Source organism: Chrysemys picta, chromosome 3, assembly GCF_011386835.1.
Source record: "Chrysemys picta bellii isolate R12L10 chromosome 3, ASM1138683v2, whole genome shotgun sequence".
Taxonomy (NCBI): domain Eukaryota; kingdom Metazoa; phylum Chordata; order Testudines; family Emydidae; genus Chrysemys; species Chrysemys picta.
The window spans coordinates 7,174,313-7,189,436 of record NC_088793.1 but is presented as its reverse complement, the minus strand read 5'-3'; the positions used below and the strand labels follow the sequence as shown (position 1 = coordinate 7,189,436).

The following is a 15,124-nucleotide window of genomic DNA, read 5'->3' as shown; positions in this document are numbered from 1 at the left end:
TCCACTGTTTTGCCCAGGATCGATGTCAGGCTGACAAGTCTGAGACTCCCTAGCTCATCCCGTTAACACTTTTTAAATACCCGGGGAGTTCTGACAACTTGTTAAAAAAAAATCAACACTAATGGCCCAGACTGTAGGGACTCAGGCTGGAACGTAGAACTGCCGGGCTCTGGATAACTGAAGCATCTATGCCCCCACCTGGCAGAGCTGCAATCAATGCACTATAAACCCTGGGAGACTAAGGACCACAGGAAGTGCCACCCACAGATGACCTGATTGGTAGCATCTCTCAACGACTTCTGATTGGTTCAGGTGCACTATTTAAGCATGGAGGGAGTTCCAGGAAGCTGCCTGTGCAAGTTGGTGGTACCCAGTCTTCTGCTACAACATAGTCCTCTCTTATTCCCTGCATTGGACCTGGCTCTAAACCTTGGCTTGATTCCTGATCCCCACCACCAGCTACGATCTCCAGCTAGACTCCTGATCCCTGACTCTGGTTCCAATCTTCAACTTGACTCTTGGTTTCTGATGCCAGCTCTGACCCCTGACTCCTGTTCCAACTATTAGGCCCTACTTCTGCTCCGACCACTAGCCCTGACCCCTGGTTCTACCCGCTAGGTAGGCCACCCATATCCCAGTTGTGACACCAGAGCACTCTTTGGCCAGCTCTTCTAAAACTCTTGGATGCAAGTTATCTGGAGCTGCTAATTTAAAATGTCTAATATTAGGGGCTGCTGTTTAACATCCTCCTGAGTTACTGCTGGCCTGGAAAGTATTTCCTCAGCCTGTGATATGAATCCATCAGCTGGCTTTTTCCCAGTAGAGAAACACAGGTCAGCATTAACTCACTGACCTTTGTTCCCACACATCCAAGTGGGAATGTTCCTGGGAGGGGGTCTGCATCAATCCGCCAACAAGTCCATAGCACGCCAATGGATCAGCCCACACTACCCTGCTAGACAGCTTCAAAGGGGAAGACCTACTTGTCAGTGCCTACTGTCGCCTTCTTGGTATGAGCCAATCTCGTTTGGTTCCTATCCACGCAGATACTTGATATTTTATCCAAGGGTGGGAAATGGATGCATGCATTGAGAGACACAAGGGTGGTGGGCTCGGCTCTGGCGATGCCTGGCAATGGGGCACAGTGACCTCAGCCGGTATGTGGGGGGAAGCTTGGGCAGTGATTTTTCTTCAAGGAGAAGAAAGGCCAATAAGATGGTCACAGCCCCTGTGGTTGTCAAAAATAGGTCAGTGAACTGGGTGTTGAAGACTCCTTTAGCTCCTAGGTTCTGACCACCCCCTTTTGGGGACACCCAGGATTCACACAAAGAGAAGCAGAACATTTGCCTGAATGGGTTGGTGCCCAGATACCATGGTGAGAGGTGCTGCGGAAACACCCGAGACAGATCAAATCAGCCCACTTGGTTCAGAGGAAAGCAACACGTTCCAGTGTGGGTGATTTCCTTCTGCCTCCCTGAAATTCCCCTTGGATACGGGATTTTTCATTTCCCACCCTACAATGCTGCCTGGTATAGCAGCGCTGCTAAGCAGCTACACCATCCCACTCCACCCCAGGGGGGGCCTGATCAACAGAGGATGGCGAAGAAGGTGCCAGTGAGGGTTGATGAGCTAGTGTTGTAAAGCACACGGAGGTCTTTGTGAGAAAGGTGCCAAGTTCAGTAGCAGGATTGAGAAAGAGAGAAAGAAGGTGTCTAATTAATTATCTGCTACATCCACAATTCAATGAGCAGCCCTTTTTTTCCCCCCTGGGGACATGAATGAAGTTGAAACCAGCAGAAGCCACTAAACTGCAAACAGGTGGTGAGTTTGCAACATGAGGAACATGAGAGAAAGAGACAAAATAAATCAGATGTAGTCACATTAAACAGCCATGGAACCATTTAAGTTTTGAAAACATCCATTCTGAGTTATTCGACCACTGAGGAAGAAGCGAGTTTTCACCCAAGGAGATGGTGCAGATGCTGGTTGGCCAGTGAATGACTCAAACCCAGCTTTGTTTCAGAAGTTCATCAGGATCGGGGTGTCATCCTGAATGAGGAACACAAACTTTGTCTTATCTGAGGAAACCTGGTTTTGCAATCAACCTGAACACTTGAAAAAAATCACGTTCCAGTGCAGCGCTTGGGCTTTGGTGAACTATACGAGCAAACCGAGGGGTGATACTCCACATGGGTGCATGAGAGCCTATAGAACTGAAATCCATTGGTCTGAGCATAGGAGAAGGAGCCAGGAAACCTTGAGTTCTAACATGACTAGACCTCTGCCAGTGACCCGTGTGGGGCTCGACGCAAGCCAATTAATCTCTTTGCTTCCGCTGCCTTCTCTGTGGAATGAAGATGATAATGTCTATCACCCGGGGTGTTGGGAGCAGAGACTAATTAGTTTTTGAAAGAGAAAAACGCTGGGTGATGCTGTGACTCTTTAGCGATGCTCCATCACATAATACTTATGGGCCCAATTCTCTCCTGTATCCCAGTGGAACGGCCTTGACTTGAATGGAGTTACCCCAGCTTTCCACCAAACAGGGCTGAGAAGACAAATCAGGCCCAGTGAGACCAGCTGGGAAAATCAGATGGGATCCAAACTCTCCCAAAATGTAGGGAGTGTTTAGATCCCCTGGCACAATAATTCAAACCGCCGGGAGGGAGAGGGAAAGGGAAACGGAGGAAGCTCTTCAAGCCGTTCCAACAGCCATGCAGGCAACTTACGAACCCTCTGCTGGTTCTTTTCAAGGTGATCTCTGCTTAACATCCTTCCCCTGCACCATCAGTGCTCTCTGGGCCTGGCAATGGGAGGCGCTCCATTCGGCTTTGGATCAGGCCCTCCAACCTCACATACAAACGATTACGCTGTTTAACACAAAATGCTACAGTCTAGTTCTGGCTGAGGAGCCGTTTCCGTTACAAACCCGCTCCGCAGGCAGCCGGGGCCCGCCGAGAGAGATGCGAGTCTGTTCTGTTACTTTCTCTCAGCACCCGTAACATTATTCAGCACTGATCTCTCTCCAGCCTTTGGAGTGTAACGACTCCGTCCTTTACCACACTCGGCTCTCTTAACACTGGCATTCAGACCTGTAAAGCCAGGAGAATATTCCGCCTTGCAATGTAGTTGACGAGATTTTATATATCTTGTAAACCAGCAGAAATCGAGTCTGATTCAAGCGGCGCTGCAGAGATTCATCCATCAGCCGTTAGCATTGATTATATGACACATGCACTTTGCAGAGATCCAATTGCTCCTGCTGACTTAACTGCCTTTCAGTCTAGCTGCTGTTTTACACCTTCTCTGACATCCAGGCAGACCCGTGAGTGAATTCCAGGAGTCATGGACGAGCAGTCAGTGGGGGGTTATTTCCCAAGAAACCTCTCTGGAGATGACGAAGTGCTCTCTCTCGCGCTCTCTCTCTCTCTCTCTCTCTCTCAGGTGCAGAGGAGGTTTGGGGGCATGAAGAAGGGGTATGTGGGTAATTTGGGAGGATGGATCCATTCTGTGGGGCTGAGCTACAGGACCGAAATAGAACGGAGACTTGCAGAGACGTGGGGGGTGGTTTCACCCCCTGGCTGATGGGCAGGTGTAAAGGAATCTCAGCTGTGTTGTTTTCTTTCCAATGAGATGAAGAAAGTTTAATTTAAAGAAAGGGCAGAGTCTTCTTTCATTATCCCTCCCCACACCCCATTGTGGGTCTCTATTTGCTTGGGCCAGGCCCTTTCAAATACCTGCACTGTCCTGCTAGACGTCAGCGACAGCTAAGGGGAAGAAAGAACTCGCTGCTCTTGTGGAAGGGGAAGGGAGAGGTGGCGATAAGGTTGGCACTTCTTACAGTTCAGCTCAACTCTGCCTGTGTGACCTTGGGCAAGTCACTTAGCCTCGCTGTGCCTCGGTTTCCCCATCTGTAAAATGGAGATACTAGTGACGCCCTCCCTCCCAAGGGTGTGTGTGTGACAGAGTGAAGTGTCACATGGGGGGAGGGAGAGAAGAAAAAAAGCAGCTGACTCAAATTATCCAGACCTCTCAGAGACTGCTGGAAGGGTGTGTGTGCGTGTGTGTGTGTGTGTGTGTGTGTGTGTATCGGGGTGAGGGGTGTCTGGGCCTACATAAATCAGACCCAGTCCCTTGCAAGGGGCGGAGAAGGATGCGACTGCATGAGGAAGGATGCACTCTGAAGCAGAGCCTAGGGGAAAAGAGGGCCAGAAACGGGCAGGGGCAGAAGAAAAGACCAGCACCTGCTGGGGAAAATGTACTGGGTTTGGGGCGCAGGCTAGCACCTGCCTCCCCTGGAAACTGAGGCCTGGCCATAGAGGGAAGAGAACTAGAGACCCTGGGTGTAGATGAGGATACATTAAATAGTGACACAGCCCTTTTGATAAGCATTAGTACTTCAGTGACTGTCTGAACTCCCTGGGGCCGGAGAGCATCCACCACTTCACAATGCTCGCGACTGGGGTGCTCAGACACTCCGGCAAAGGAGGCCCTATAAGGACCATAGAATGTATAGGTTGAACTTTGACTAACTTTGCCTTTTCCTAACTAACCCCCATGACTCCGGCTCAGGCCCGCTTGCCTCACCATCCACAGTTCCCTTCCCCCTCCAGTGCCCTGGAGGTGCTGACAGTAATGGCCTCTCAGCCGTGCACACTTAGCTGTTCTCCTCTGTTCTCATGAGACAATCCCTCCCGGCCCAGCTCATCTTCGGCTCCTTTTCTCTGCTAATTGCTTGTGTTAAATAATGGCCAGCGGATGACATGGGCTAAGCGAATGAGGCTGGTTTAACAGAGCTCACCCCCCCCAACGGGCTGGATCGCCCGGTTCTGTACACCATTGCCAGCTGCCGGAGGACAAGCTGGGAGGCTGCAGCGCAGTAATGCAGGGATGCTCGGACGGCACACGAGCTGCCGAGGATCCCGGGGATCTCCCCGTGCGGCACGACTGGGGCTGTAATGAACTCTCTCGTTAGCTGGTGGCGGGACATGCGTTTGGGGTCGTATCCCAGCAGTCCCCATGCAGACCGAATCTCCACTGACCTCACTGGGGGATTTTGCCTGAGCAAGCGCTGCAGCAGCTGGCTGGGAGGGGGTGGCCCAGGGGGTCTCAAACTGGGGGTCGGGACCCCTTAGGGGGTCGTGAGGTTATTACATGGGGGATCGCGAGCTGTCAGCCTCCACCCCAAACCCCGCTTTGCCTCCAGCATTTATAATGGTGCTAAATATATAAAAAAATGGTTTTAATGTATAAAGGGGGGGGTCGCACTCAGAGTCTTGCTGTGTGAAAGGGGGCACCAGTACAAACGTTTGAGAGCCACTGGGGTAGCCCCTCTGAATTCTTGGGCTGGGCTATGGGATGAAGACGAATCAGGAGCCGCGTCGTGGCCCCGGGCGGTAATGCTGCCATCCAGGTAGGCTGGGTTATGCGTATATGTATTGGCCTAATTCAGGGAGGTGCTGAGCCACCCTGGCTCCCTCTGAAGTCAATGGGAGCTGGGGGCGCTCGGCCCACTGAAAATCAGAGTCAAATGTGCAGTGATCTGCCATGAGCCATTTGGTCTGGTCCCTCCAGCACAGGCCGGTACTGGAGGCTTCAGAGGAAGTGTTAAAAGTCACTAAGCCATTTAGACAGGTTTCAGAGTAGCAGCCGTGTTAGTCTGTATCCGCAAAAAGAACAGGAGTACTTGTGGCACCTTAGAGACTACAGATTTATTTGAGCATAAGCTCTAAGGTGCCACAAGTACTCCTGTTCTTTAAGCCATTTAGCTAATTGCACAAGGCTTCAGCATCGGGCGGGGGCTGTGGGGGAGATAATCCGTGGTGATCCCTGTGGGCAAATCAGTTCCCGGACCAGGCACAAGAGCTGACTGCCCTTACCAGCTTGGCTTGCAGTGCTGACCCAGCCGAGCCTTTAGCAAACGCCGGCCGCGGCGCCCCACTCCCTCGCCGCACACATTTCGACTTGCTAAAAGCTCACTCCGTGCGGCCAGGGCGCCGGAGCAAGAGCTGGCTGCCAAGCAGCGCTTACAGTCAGGCCCCCAGCGGCTGACGACGACAGGGCTTTAAACGCCAGCCAACCCGCCCCCGCGGTGCACGCGGTACCTTTCCATCTGAGTCCAGTGTCCGCACTCTTCAATGTGGCCCCGGCTCAGCTGGGGAATCTGGAGAGAGATGCACAAGAACAGTGAGACCCTGTTTCACTCCAAAGACGCTGCCGGGCCTCTCAAAGGTACAGAGGCTTTTAGAAAAGGTGGCTGCTTAGGACCTGCCATATGGGATCAGCCCCATCGAGCCTGGCACCATGAACCCGGCGCTGGACAATTCCTGACGCTTGAGAGGAAGGACAATTCCCCGGCCCGGGCATGTGGTGCTATACCTGGCTAGAAGAGCATTTCGCCCTGACCCCTGCACGTGGCCTGAAGCATGAGGTTTGATCGCCCTTCTCGGCAGGCACAGCTTGTGGGATTTATGTAGCTCGTTAGTCAAGGTGGCTGGTCCAAGACCCTCCTGCTACTGGGAACTCCCCACAGTTGCTTCACATGTGAAGCACGAGCCACTTACGAGGGATGCATTCAGTTGGGATGGAGTCCGAGGGAACCAACGTCAGCCCAATGACACTGGATATCCCTGGCCGCCGGGTAACCGGGACGCCATGGGGTGGATAATGCTGATCACTTACCCACTCCTCCATGCCTTTACTCAGATTAGGATGGAGAACAAAGTCCTTCCCGGCAGTAACCATCAAAGCCGGGACCAGGATCTGCAGGGGGATAAAGACAGGGCTAGGAAATGAGACGCCTCCAGATCAAATCCGCTCTGTAAACAGTCTCCTTGCCCAGCAGGGTAGCGATCACTAGCCGTTCCCATCGGTGCGGAGTGGAGCAGACTCACGTAGAATCCATGGGAGCGGGGTGGGCGGGGGCTGCGTAGGCACCCCCACCAGGTGATGATGCGCTGCCCAAAGGCCACGCACAACAGTGCACATGACACCCCTGCAGACAGGGAGCCTCACGGCTTGTTGCAATTGCTCCTTGGCAGATAACCACACTTGAATTTCAACCCATTTATCCAGTGTATGGAGAGCATGGGCAGCGCGAGATCCCCCCTTCGGGGAGGCTAGTCCCATAGCCCCACCTCTTCTGCCCAAGGCCACGCCTCCCGCCTACCAGAGCCCCAACCGCCCCCACCCCTGCAGATGGAGGAGCCCCAGCCCACCCACCCCGACCCCTGGGCCAGACCGAGCCCCGGCCTCACCCCAGCCCCGGCCCGACCCCCAGGCCACAGGCTGGTCGAAGCCCCGAGCTCTGGGCTGCCAGCTGGAGCTGAGCCCTCACTGGCTTCAGGGGAGAGGGGGAACGTGGGTGGGGCCACAGCCTGGGCTAGGGGAGGCTTAGCCTCCCCTGACCTTCGATACCCACCGCCCACGATGGAGAGCTACAGGCTGAACCCCCAACGTTTTGCGACCTCTGCAGGCGTTTCTGCTCTTCTGTGCGGGAAATCACTCGGGGACGCTCGCCCATCCGGCGGTACAAGGGCACTAGAGAGGAGCCCTTTCGACCTGCCCCAGTTAGGACAACTTATGCCTGTCTGAGGACTGTGGCCGTCCCAGCCAGAGCACCAGCGAACAGACTGTAGAGAGCAATTCTGCACTGGCCCCAAACGATCATTCCTAGATCTGAGCCCAGGCTGACCAACCAGTCTGACCTCCTGCGTCAACCAGCCCCGAGAAAACAGCTGGATGGATGGAGTAGATGGGATCTAATGAGCCTTCTCTGTCCCTCTTCTCTGAATTCCCCAGGGTAGCCACTGACCCAAAGAGAGCAGGGCGGGGACAGTGCAAGCGAGACCAGAGCCCCAGAGGGACGTGCCCTGGGGGCGAGAGAGAGCGGCTGCAACGTGACCGCTGTCTAATATCAATCACGGCCCAGTCAATCAATCCCCCAGCTCAGTTGCAGCGGAGGAAGTGCCCTAGGCTGGAGGCCACCCACTGGCCCAAGAGTTCTCGTTTATATTCGCCGAGACTGAAAGTGAAGCGAGGTCACAGAGCCAACGCACGTCTGAGCATCGCATTGATTGCTCCAGCCACTTGCTTAACCGCTCAATGCCCTTTGGGGGGCGGTGCTGCCCTCTTGCGAAGGCAGCATGGTTCAGTGGTTAGAGCACAGAACTGCTGTCCAGCCCACTGGCCCGCAGTGTGACCTTGGTCATGCCACCTCACTTATCCGTGCCTCAGTTTCCCCAACTCTGTAACACAGTTTGAGATCTCCGGAGGCAGAGAACAGCGTGAGTGCCAATTCCTGTTCTTCCGAGCACAGCCGCACTGACCCCGCGTTCTGGCATGGAGAATAAGGACAAGCAAGAAGGGGCAGGACAACACCAGGTACCATGGCAGGGCAGTTTGGCAACCGCTGAAAGTGAGTTGTGGGACTGTGTTCAAATCCTGCTGGGGTGGGCAGGCAGACTCTTAAAGGGATTTAGGTACCTAGAGCAGGCTGCACAATACCCGTACAAATCTGGCCCTAAGTCCGGAACCTTCCAAAGGTGCCGTTCTACCACGGAAGACAGAGCTGAGGTAGACCTATTAGATCACTCCACCCCGCCCCTGGCTAGCGGAGGGTGGTTGACTCCGGGTGACAGGGATTTCAGCCCTCCACAGCCCCATACTCCCGCCCTCTGGAAACTTTTCCTCTCTTGCGTGGAAAGGAGGCCCTGGGGGAATAGGCACAATGTTACTACAGGCTGAGACGGGACCAGTTGCCAGTTCACTCCGTGGGATGTACTGAGTGGGTGTGTGTCAATCCCAACTGCGGGACAACCCACAGCCCCACAGGGTCCCCAGGTCAGGCTCCCACATGGGGGTACCACGAAGGACACCCTGCCCTTCGCCAACACGTTGCCTCTGGCAGAGAACAGACATAGAATCACAGAATCATAGATTATAGGACTGGAAGGGACCTCGAGAGGTCATCGAGTCCAGTCCCCTGCCCGCATGGCAGGACCAAATACTGTCTAGACCATCCCTGATAGACATTTATCTAACCTACTCTTAAATATCTCCAGAGACGGAGATTCCACAACCTCCCTAGGCAATTTATTCCAGTGTTTAACCACCCTGACAGTTAGGAACTTTTTCCTAATGTCCAACCTAGACCTCCCTTGCTGCAGTTTAAACCCATTGTTTCTGGTTCTATCCTTAGAGGCTAAGGTGAACAAGTTCTCTCCCTCCTCCTCATGACACCCTTTTAGATACCTGTAAACTGCTATCATGTCCCCTCTCAGTCTTCTCTTCTCCAAACTAAACAAACCCAGTTCTTTAATCATTCTTGTTGCTCTTCTTTGGACCCTTTCCAATTTCTCCACATCTTTTTTAAAATGCGGCGCCCAGAACTGGACACAATACTCCAGCTGAGGCCTAACCAGAGCAGAGTAGAGCGGAAGAATGACTTCTCGTGTCTTGCTCACAACACACCTGTTAATGCATCCCAGAATCATGTTTGCTTTTTTTGCAACAGCATCACACTGTTGACTCATATTTAGCTTGTGGTCCACTATAACCCCTAGATCCCTTTCTGCCGTACTCCTTCCGTACATTCCAGATGCCGGATCACGACGCGCCCGCGAGCCTAGGGGAGGACAGACAGATGAGCCTAGTGCCTGTTCCCAAGCGACTGTTCATTCTGCTCCAGGGAACGAAGGCACCGCGGGCTGCTCTCGGCACGTTCCCTCATCTGCGAGCGGCCCAGGGTTCGGGCTGGAGAACGCTAACCTAGCTCCTGCCCCTGCTCTGAGATCCGAGCCCAGAGACAGCTGCTGAGTGACAGGGGCCGCTCTCACCTTCCTGCCTTTTGCAGACAGGCCCCACAGCCAGTTGGCTCGCATGTTCCGGTACCAGTTCAATGGTCTCCTAAGGGCGAGACAGAGAGAGAAAGGGGGGAGGGGCTTAAATCGTCACTGGGATCGTTCTCGGGTGCTGCATTCCTTGGGGAGGTGCAGCTGAACCAGGGGCCAAGATTTTGGCTGAGTTGGTATTTCCTTGCGATCCCAGGGCAGACCCCCCCCCCCCCCCCCCGCCCTCTTAGCTGGGCTTTCTATGGTGGCTCATCTTAGGCTCCACATGGGCACCAGCACTGCACGCCTGCCTCCAAGCCGTGGGGAGATTCTCAAGAGCCCCATGCCGGGGGGGGGGGCGTGGGGGGGTGGGGGAGGAGTGGTTTGTTTGCAAATGAAACAGCCGAAGGCCTTGTAACAACGTCTCTGGGAATATCCCAGGCAGAGCCGACGTTATCTCCAGCACCAGACTCTTGCTTCGTTCTTTAGCTTTGCTTTTACCTGAAGCCAGACTTTTTAAACTGCTGGATGAAGTACTGGAGATCCGCTCCCGCTAGGATCTGGCTTGGAGGTGGGTCTTCTGACATGCCAGCCAGAAGCCCTCCTGCCGAGAGAGAGAGGGTGAGAACATCTGATAGGCGACCTCGTGGGAAGGATCAGCTGCAAATGACCCCGAATCCGTGGCCCCAACAAAGGACTAAGGGCTTGCAAAGGGCCTCTGCAGCCTCCCTGCACCCACCCTCTCTCCCCGTGCTCAGTTTTAAAGCCGGGTGCTGCTCTGTGAATGGGATTTAGGCTGAGACGGGGGAGCCCGGTGATGACGAGTGGATGGCGTGTGAGTTTCATGCCGGCCCAGGAGTTCAGGCTCCTCATTTAAGCAGCTATGGGAGCGGCCTCCTCTCCAGAGGCACTGGGCAGCGACAGCTCCCACTGAGGGTGCTCAGTGCCCGTGATGGCAACACCGGTTATTTAGGCACTTAAATGTGGACTTAGGTGCCTCGACTTTATGCACCAGAGCTTGTGATGTTCAGCCCAACGGCTACCGGGGCAGTGGGAGAGAGGCCCAATGGTGCCGCCTGGCAAAGGGTTCCCTGATCTGTAACACCAGCGCCTAACAGGCCTGACAAACTCACTACACTCACCACCCCGCTTTCATAGAACGTATCCGTACTGGGGGTCACATGCAGCCCGGGCGAGTCTAGACGAGAACACGGCACTGGTAGAATTCACAGCGTGACGTTAAACCAATATGGTGAAACTGGTCCAGCTAAACCCAGATTAGCTGTTCACACTGAAATCCACACAGACATTCGCTCTAGGCTGGTTTCAAAGCCAACTTCAAGTCCTACCAGGGCATCTTTCTCCTTTGGACCGGCCCTTCGTGCCTGGAGTAGAACCCTGCAGCCCTGTGCATAGGCCGCCCCTCCAGCTCTCCTGGCGGTTTTTGCAGGGTGCGCGCCTCCAGCTGGAGCTGCGCAACGAATGCTTATCGCTGCTGCTATTGAGAGCGCCTTTCTGCAGCGTGCATCGCTGGGTGATTTGATTAGAACGCTGCGTAAGTGGATTTGCAAGAAAGGGAAGAAACCCAAGGAGGGAGACAGGAGTTTCAGGGGCTCTGGCTAACATGCAGCCGCTCCACGCCATCCCACTGGCCGAGGCGTCCCTCCTGCTGCCCAGCGTCTAATGAAAGGGACAGCATCAAGGGTGTTTCTCAGTGTCATAAACATACAGCTACGGGTAGCACAAAATCCCTCCTTTACCTGTACGGGGTTAAGAAGCTCAAATAACCTGGTTGGCACCTGACCAAAAGGACCAATAAGGGAAGAAGAGCCTTTCAAATCTGTGGGGGGAAGTTTTTGTTTGTGGTCTCTTTGGCTACATCTACACTACAGGGGGGGTCGATTTAAGATACGCAAATTCAGCTACGGGAATAGCATAGCTGAATTCGACGTATCGCAGCCGACTTACCCCGCTGTGAGGACGGTGGCAAAATCGACCTCTGCGGCTTCCCGTCAACGGCGCTTACTCCCACCTCCGCTGGTGGAGTAAGAGCGTCGATTCGGGGATCGATTGTCGCGTCCCGACGGGACGCGATAAATCGATCCCCGAGAGGTCAATTTCTACCCGCCGATTCAGGCAGGTAGTGTAGACCTAGCCTAAGTTGGGTTCTCTCTCGGACAGAGAGGGACCAGGGCAGGAAAAAACCATCTCCTAAAACCGTACCTGAAATAAGCATCTAAGATTACAAAAATTGTAAGTAATAGCAAGGAAATGCGTTAGGTTATCTTTTGTTTTAGCTTGTGAATTTTCCCTGTGCTAAGAGGGAGGTTTATGCCTGTTTTTGTAACCTTAAAGTTTTACCTAGAGGGGAAATCCTCTGTGTTTTGAATCTGAATGCCCTGTAAAGTTATCTTCCATCTTAATTTTACAGAGGTGCTGCTTTTACTTTTTCTTTCTTTATAATAAAGTCTGTTTTCTTTTTAGAATCTGATTGGGTTTTAGTGTCCTAAAACCCAAGGGTCTGGTCTGTGCTCAGCTTGTTACCGATCTGGTTGGTATATTATTCTCAAGCCTGCCCAGGAAAGGGGGTGAAGATGCTTGGGGAGATATTTCGGGGAAACAGGAACTCCCAGTGGTCCTTTTCCTGAATCTTTGTCTAACTCACTTGGTGGTGGCAGCGATACCGTTCAAGGACAAGGAAAGGATTTGTGCCTTGGGGAAGTTTTTAGCCTAAGCTGGTAGAAATAAGCTTAGGGGGTCTTTCATGCGGGTCCCCACATCTGTACCCCAGAGTTCAGAGTGGGGAGGGAACTCTGGCACTCAAAATGACTCATATTTCACTACATCCACCCTCGCCTAGTGCATGATCTACCCAGAGGAGCTTGCAAAGAAAAGCGATTTCTTTCTTAATACCAGCCTCTCTCCTCCCTGCAAGCACACAGGCCAGTTTGTTATCGCAGGGTCTCTCCCAAGCCTTGGGCTGCACACGCTGGGATGTTATTGTAGGGTTGCACTATTATGGGACAATTCAATGCTTCTTTTTATCCATCCCTTTTACACCCTTTCTCTCTCCTCCATCCCCTTCTGTCATGGCCCTGGACTTCCTTACGTCCAATGAACAACCCTACAATAACATACCTGTGTGCGCAGCCCAACCCTCGCGAGCAACCCAATCCTTTGTTATTGTAGGGTTGCTTGTGAAGTCGGGTCCGTTCACGTTTGGAGGGAAGGGGAGGGAGCCCCGGGAGTAGCTCGGCAGGACCCCCCTCTGGCAAGTATTTGAAACATCGTCAATAAGAGAGATCCGGCTGCGCCACTAACGACAAGGCTGGGAGATAACGGGGGAACGGGGCGACAAATCCCTTCCCACCTAGGCCATTTCGCACCCTTACCTCGCTCCCGGACGTCGGCGAAGTTGAGTGGAACAGGCAGCTCGTCCTGCAAGGGAAGCAGCTCTAATTAACGGGACGTGATTAACTCCCAGGGCAGCCGGCCAGAGGGGAACTCAGAGAAAAGCCATGGGAGCAATCACGCGGCGCCAGGGACTGACGTAGGGGGTTGGTTTAAAAAACAGACGTGCATCTAGCTAACGAGCCTGGAAACGTACTGTTCTTGGTTAACTGCCCAGCCGTTCAGGGAATGGCTCCCCCGGGCCGACTCGGCGTTGCGGGGTGGCTGCAGGGAAGGGGCAGGCCCGGCTGTGGAATGGTTCCCCAAAGCTCCATACGAAGGCACTTTGTGGCCCACAGCAGCACTGGGCCTCCTCTGTGCTCTGCTACCGAGCGCAGCCCCCAGAGCGCCCAGGGAAGGGGCTTGTTGGGGCCTTCCAAAGCCAGGAGCCGACAGACCAAAGCAGCGCAGGATTTGCACCGAGCACACGGGGGCTGCTGCTCTATGTAATGAGGCTGCTTGGATTTTAGGACCTGGCCCAGTCCTATCCAGACCAGGCCCAGTCCTGCCCAGGGTTTCCCTCGCCCAGCTGGCTCGGAGCAGACACTGCAGAGAGCTCTAACCCAGCCAGCCCCAAGCAATGCAAGACGCTGCGTCTGGGGCGACGGAGGATCCCAGTCACTCGCGAACGGGTCCCGAGTGCCCCACGCTGCTGCTGGAGCACTCGCTCTCCGCTGGGACAGCAAACACTCATTACCTGACGCCTGAACCCTGTGACGAAGTGGGGCTGTTCTTAATGTTTCCTCTGAATACTGTGTGGGTGCCTCAGTTTCCCCTATGCATTTCTTAAGTCTCCAGTGTGCATAAATGGCTGACACTCTGTATCCTGGCAACAAATGGCTGGGGCCCTTCCCCCCTTGCAAGGGAATAGCTAAAGGTGAACAAAGAGATCAGGTTACCTCCTGGTCCAGGAAAGAGACAAAGGCCAGAAAGGAGGAGCTGGAGGGGGTTCAGTTTGGAGCTGGCTGGGGATGGGGAGTGAGTGCAGACGGGATTGTCTGGCTCGCTGGGCCCCAAGAATGGACCTGGCTGAGGGGTCCTGTTCTCTGTACCTACAGGCTCTGTTTTAGACCGTGTTCCTGTCATCTAATAAACCTCTGTTTTACTGGCTGGCTAAGAGTCACGTCTGACTGTGAAGTGGGGGTGCAGGACCCTCTGGCTTCCCCAGGATCCCGCCTGGGTGGACTCGCTGTGGGAAGCACACGGAGGGGCATATGCTGAATGCTCCAAGGAGAGACCCAAGAAGGTGACACCGTGTGAGCTTCTTGCCCTGAAGATAGTCTGCTCCAAGGGAGAGGAGGCTCCCCAAAGTCCTGACTGGCTTTGTGGGGAGCAGTTCCAGAGCATCGCCTGGGGACTCCGAGACAAACCCTGATGCCCCAGGGGCATGCAAGAGAGTTGGTTCAATTCCCAGGCTGATTTCACTCCCTGGACTCTCCCGGGACGGGACTAGTACTCCATTAGCTCTGAAAAAGGCCTGGAAACCAAGCCAAAGAACTGCAGCAATGGGCCAGACGTCCCTGCTTCCAGCATGTGGCTCCCCCTCACCCCCCCTGGATTTACACTGGATATTAGGTAAATATCATGATTCCTGCGTTAATGATGGCAAAAGGCAAACTGCAGTCAGGTAACTCGCCCCAGGCTACACAGTGAGTTGCAGCTGAGCCAGGATTTAAAAAAAAGCCTTAACTATGAATCTTCTGCCTTCCAGACTTTGAGTTTCTTTACATTACAAAGCTCTCTTAAGGGTTTTTGCCCTGAAGCTGCTGATAAATATTTACTGCCTCTGTTCTAGGTTAATGACGCTATTTGTATTGTGCTCTGAGATAAAGAGACTCGATGTA

At 53.8% G+C, this 15,124-nt stretch overlaps 1 protein-coding gene across 1 annotated transcript in view; it reads right to left on the bottom strand.

Annotated features, from left to right (window-relative positions):
- The window catches only part of LOC101948727 (bifunctional epoxide hydrolase 2), an 85,438-nt gene that overhangs the window by 2,670 nt on the left and 67,644 nt on the right, over positions 1-15,124 (bottom strand). Inside the window, exons 14-18 of the mRNA XM_065587429.1 lie at positions 13,223-13,268; positions 10,332-10,434; positions 9,837-9,906; positions 6,682-6,762; positions 6,105-6,163 (exon numbers count right to left, since the gene is read on the bottom strand). Coding sequence (XP_065443501.1) covers positions 6,105-6,163; positions 6,682-6,762; positions 9,837-9,906; positions 10,332-10,434; positions 13,223-13,268 — 359 coding nt within the window. The remainder of the gene's footprint in view (positions 1-6,104; positions 6,164-6,681; positions 6,763-9,836; positions 9,907-10,331; positions 10,435-13,222; positions 13,269-15,124) is intronic.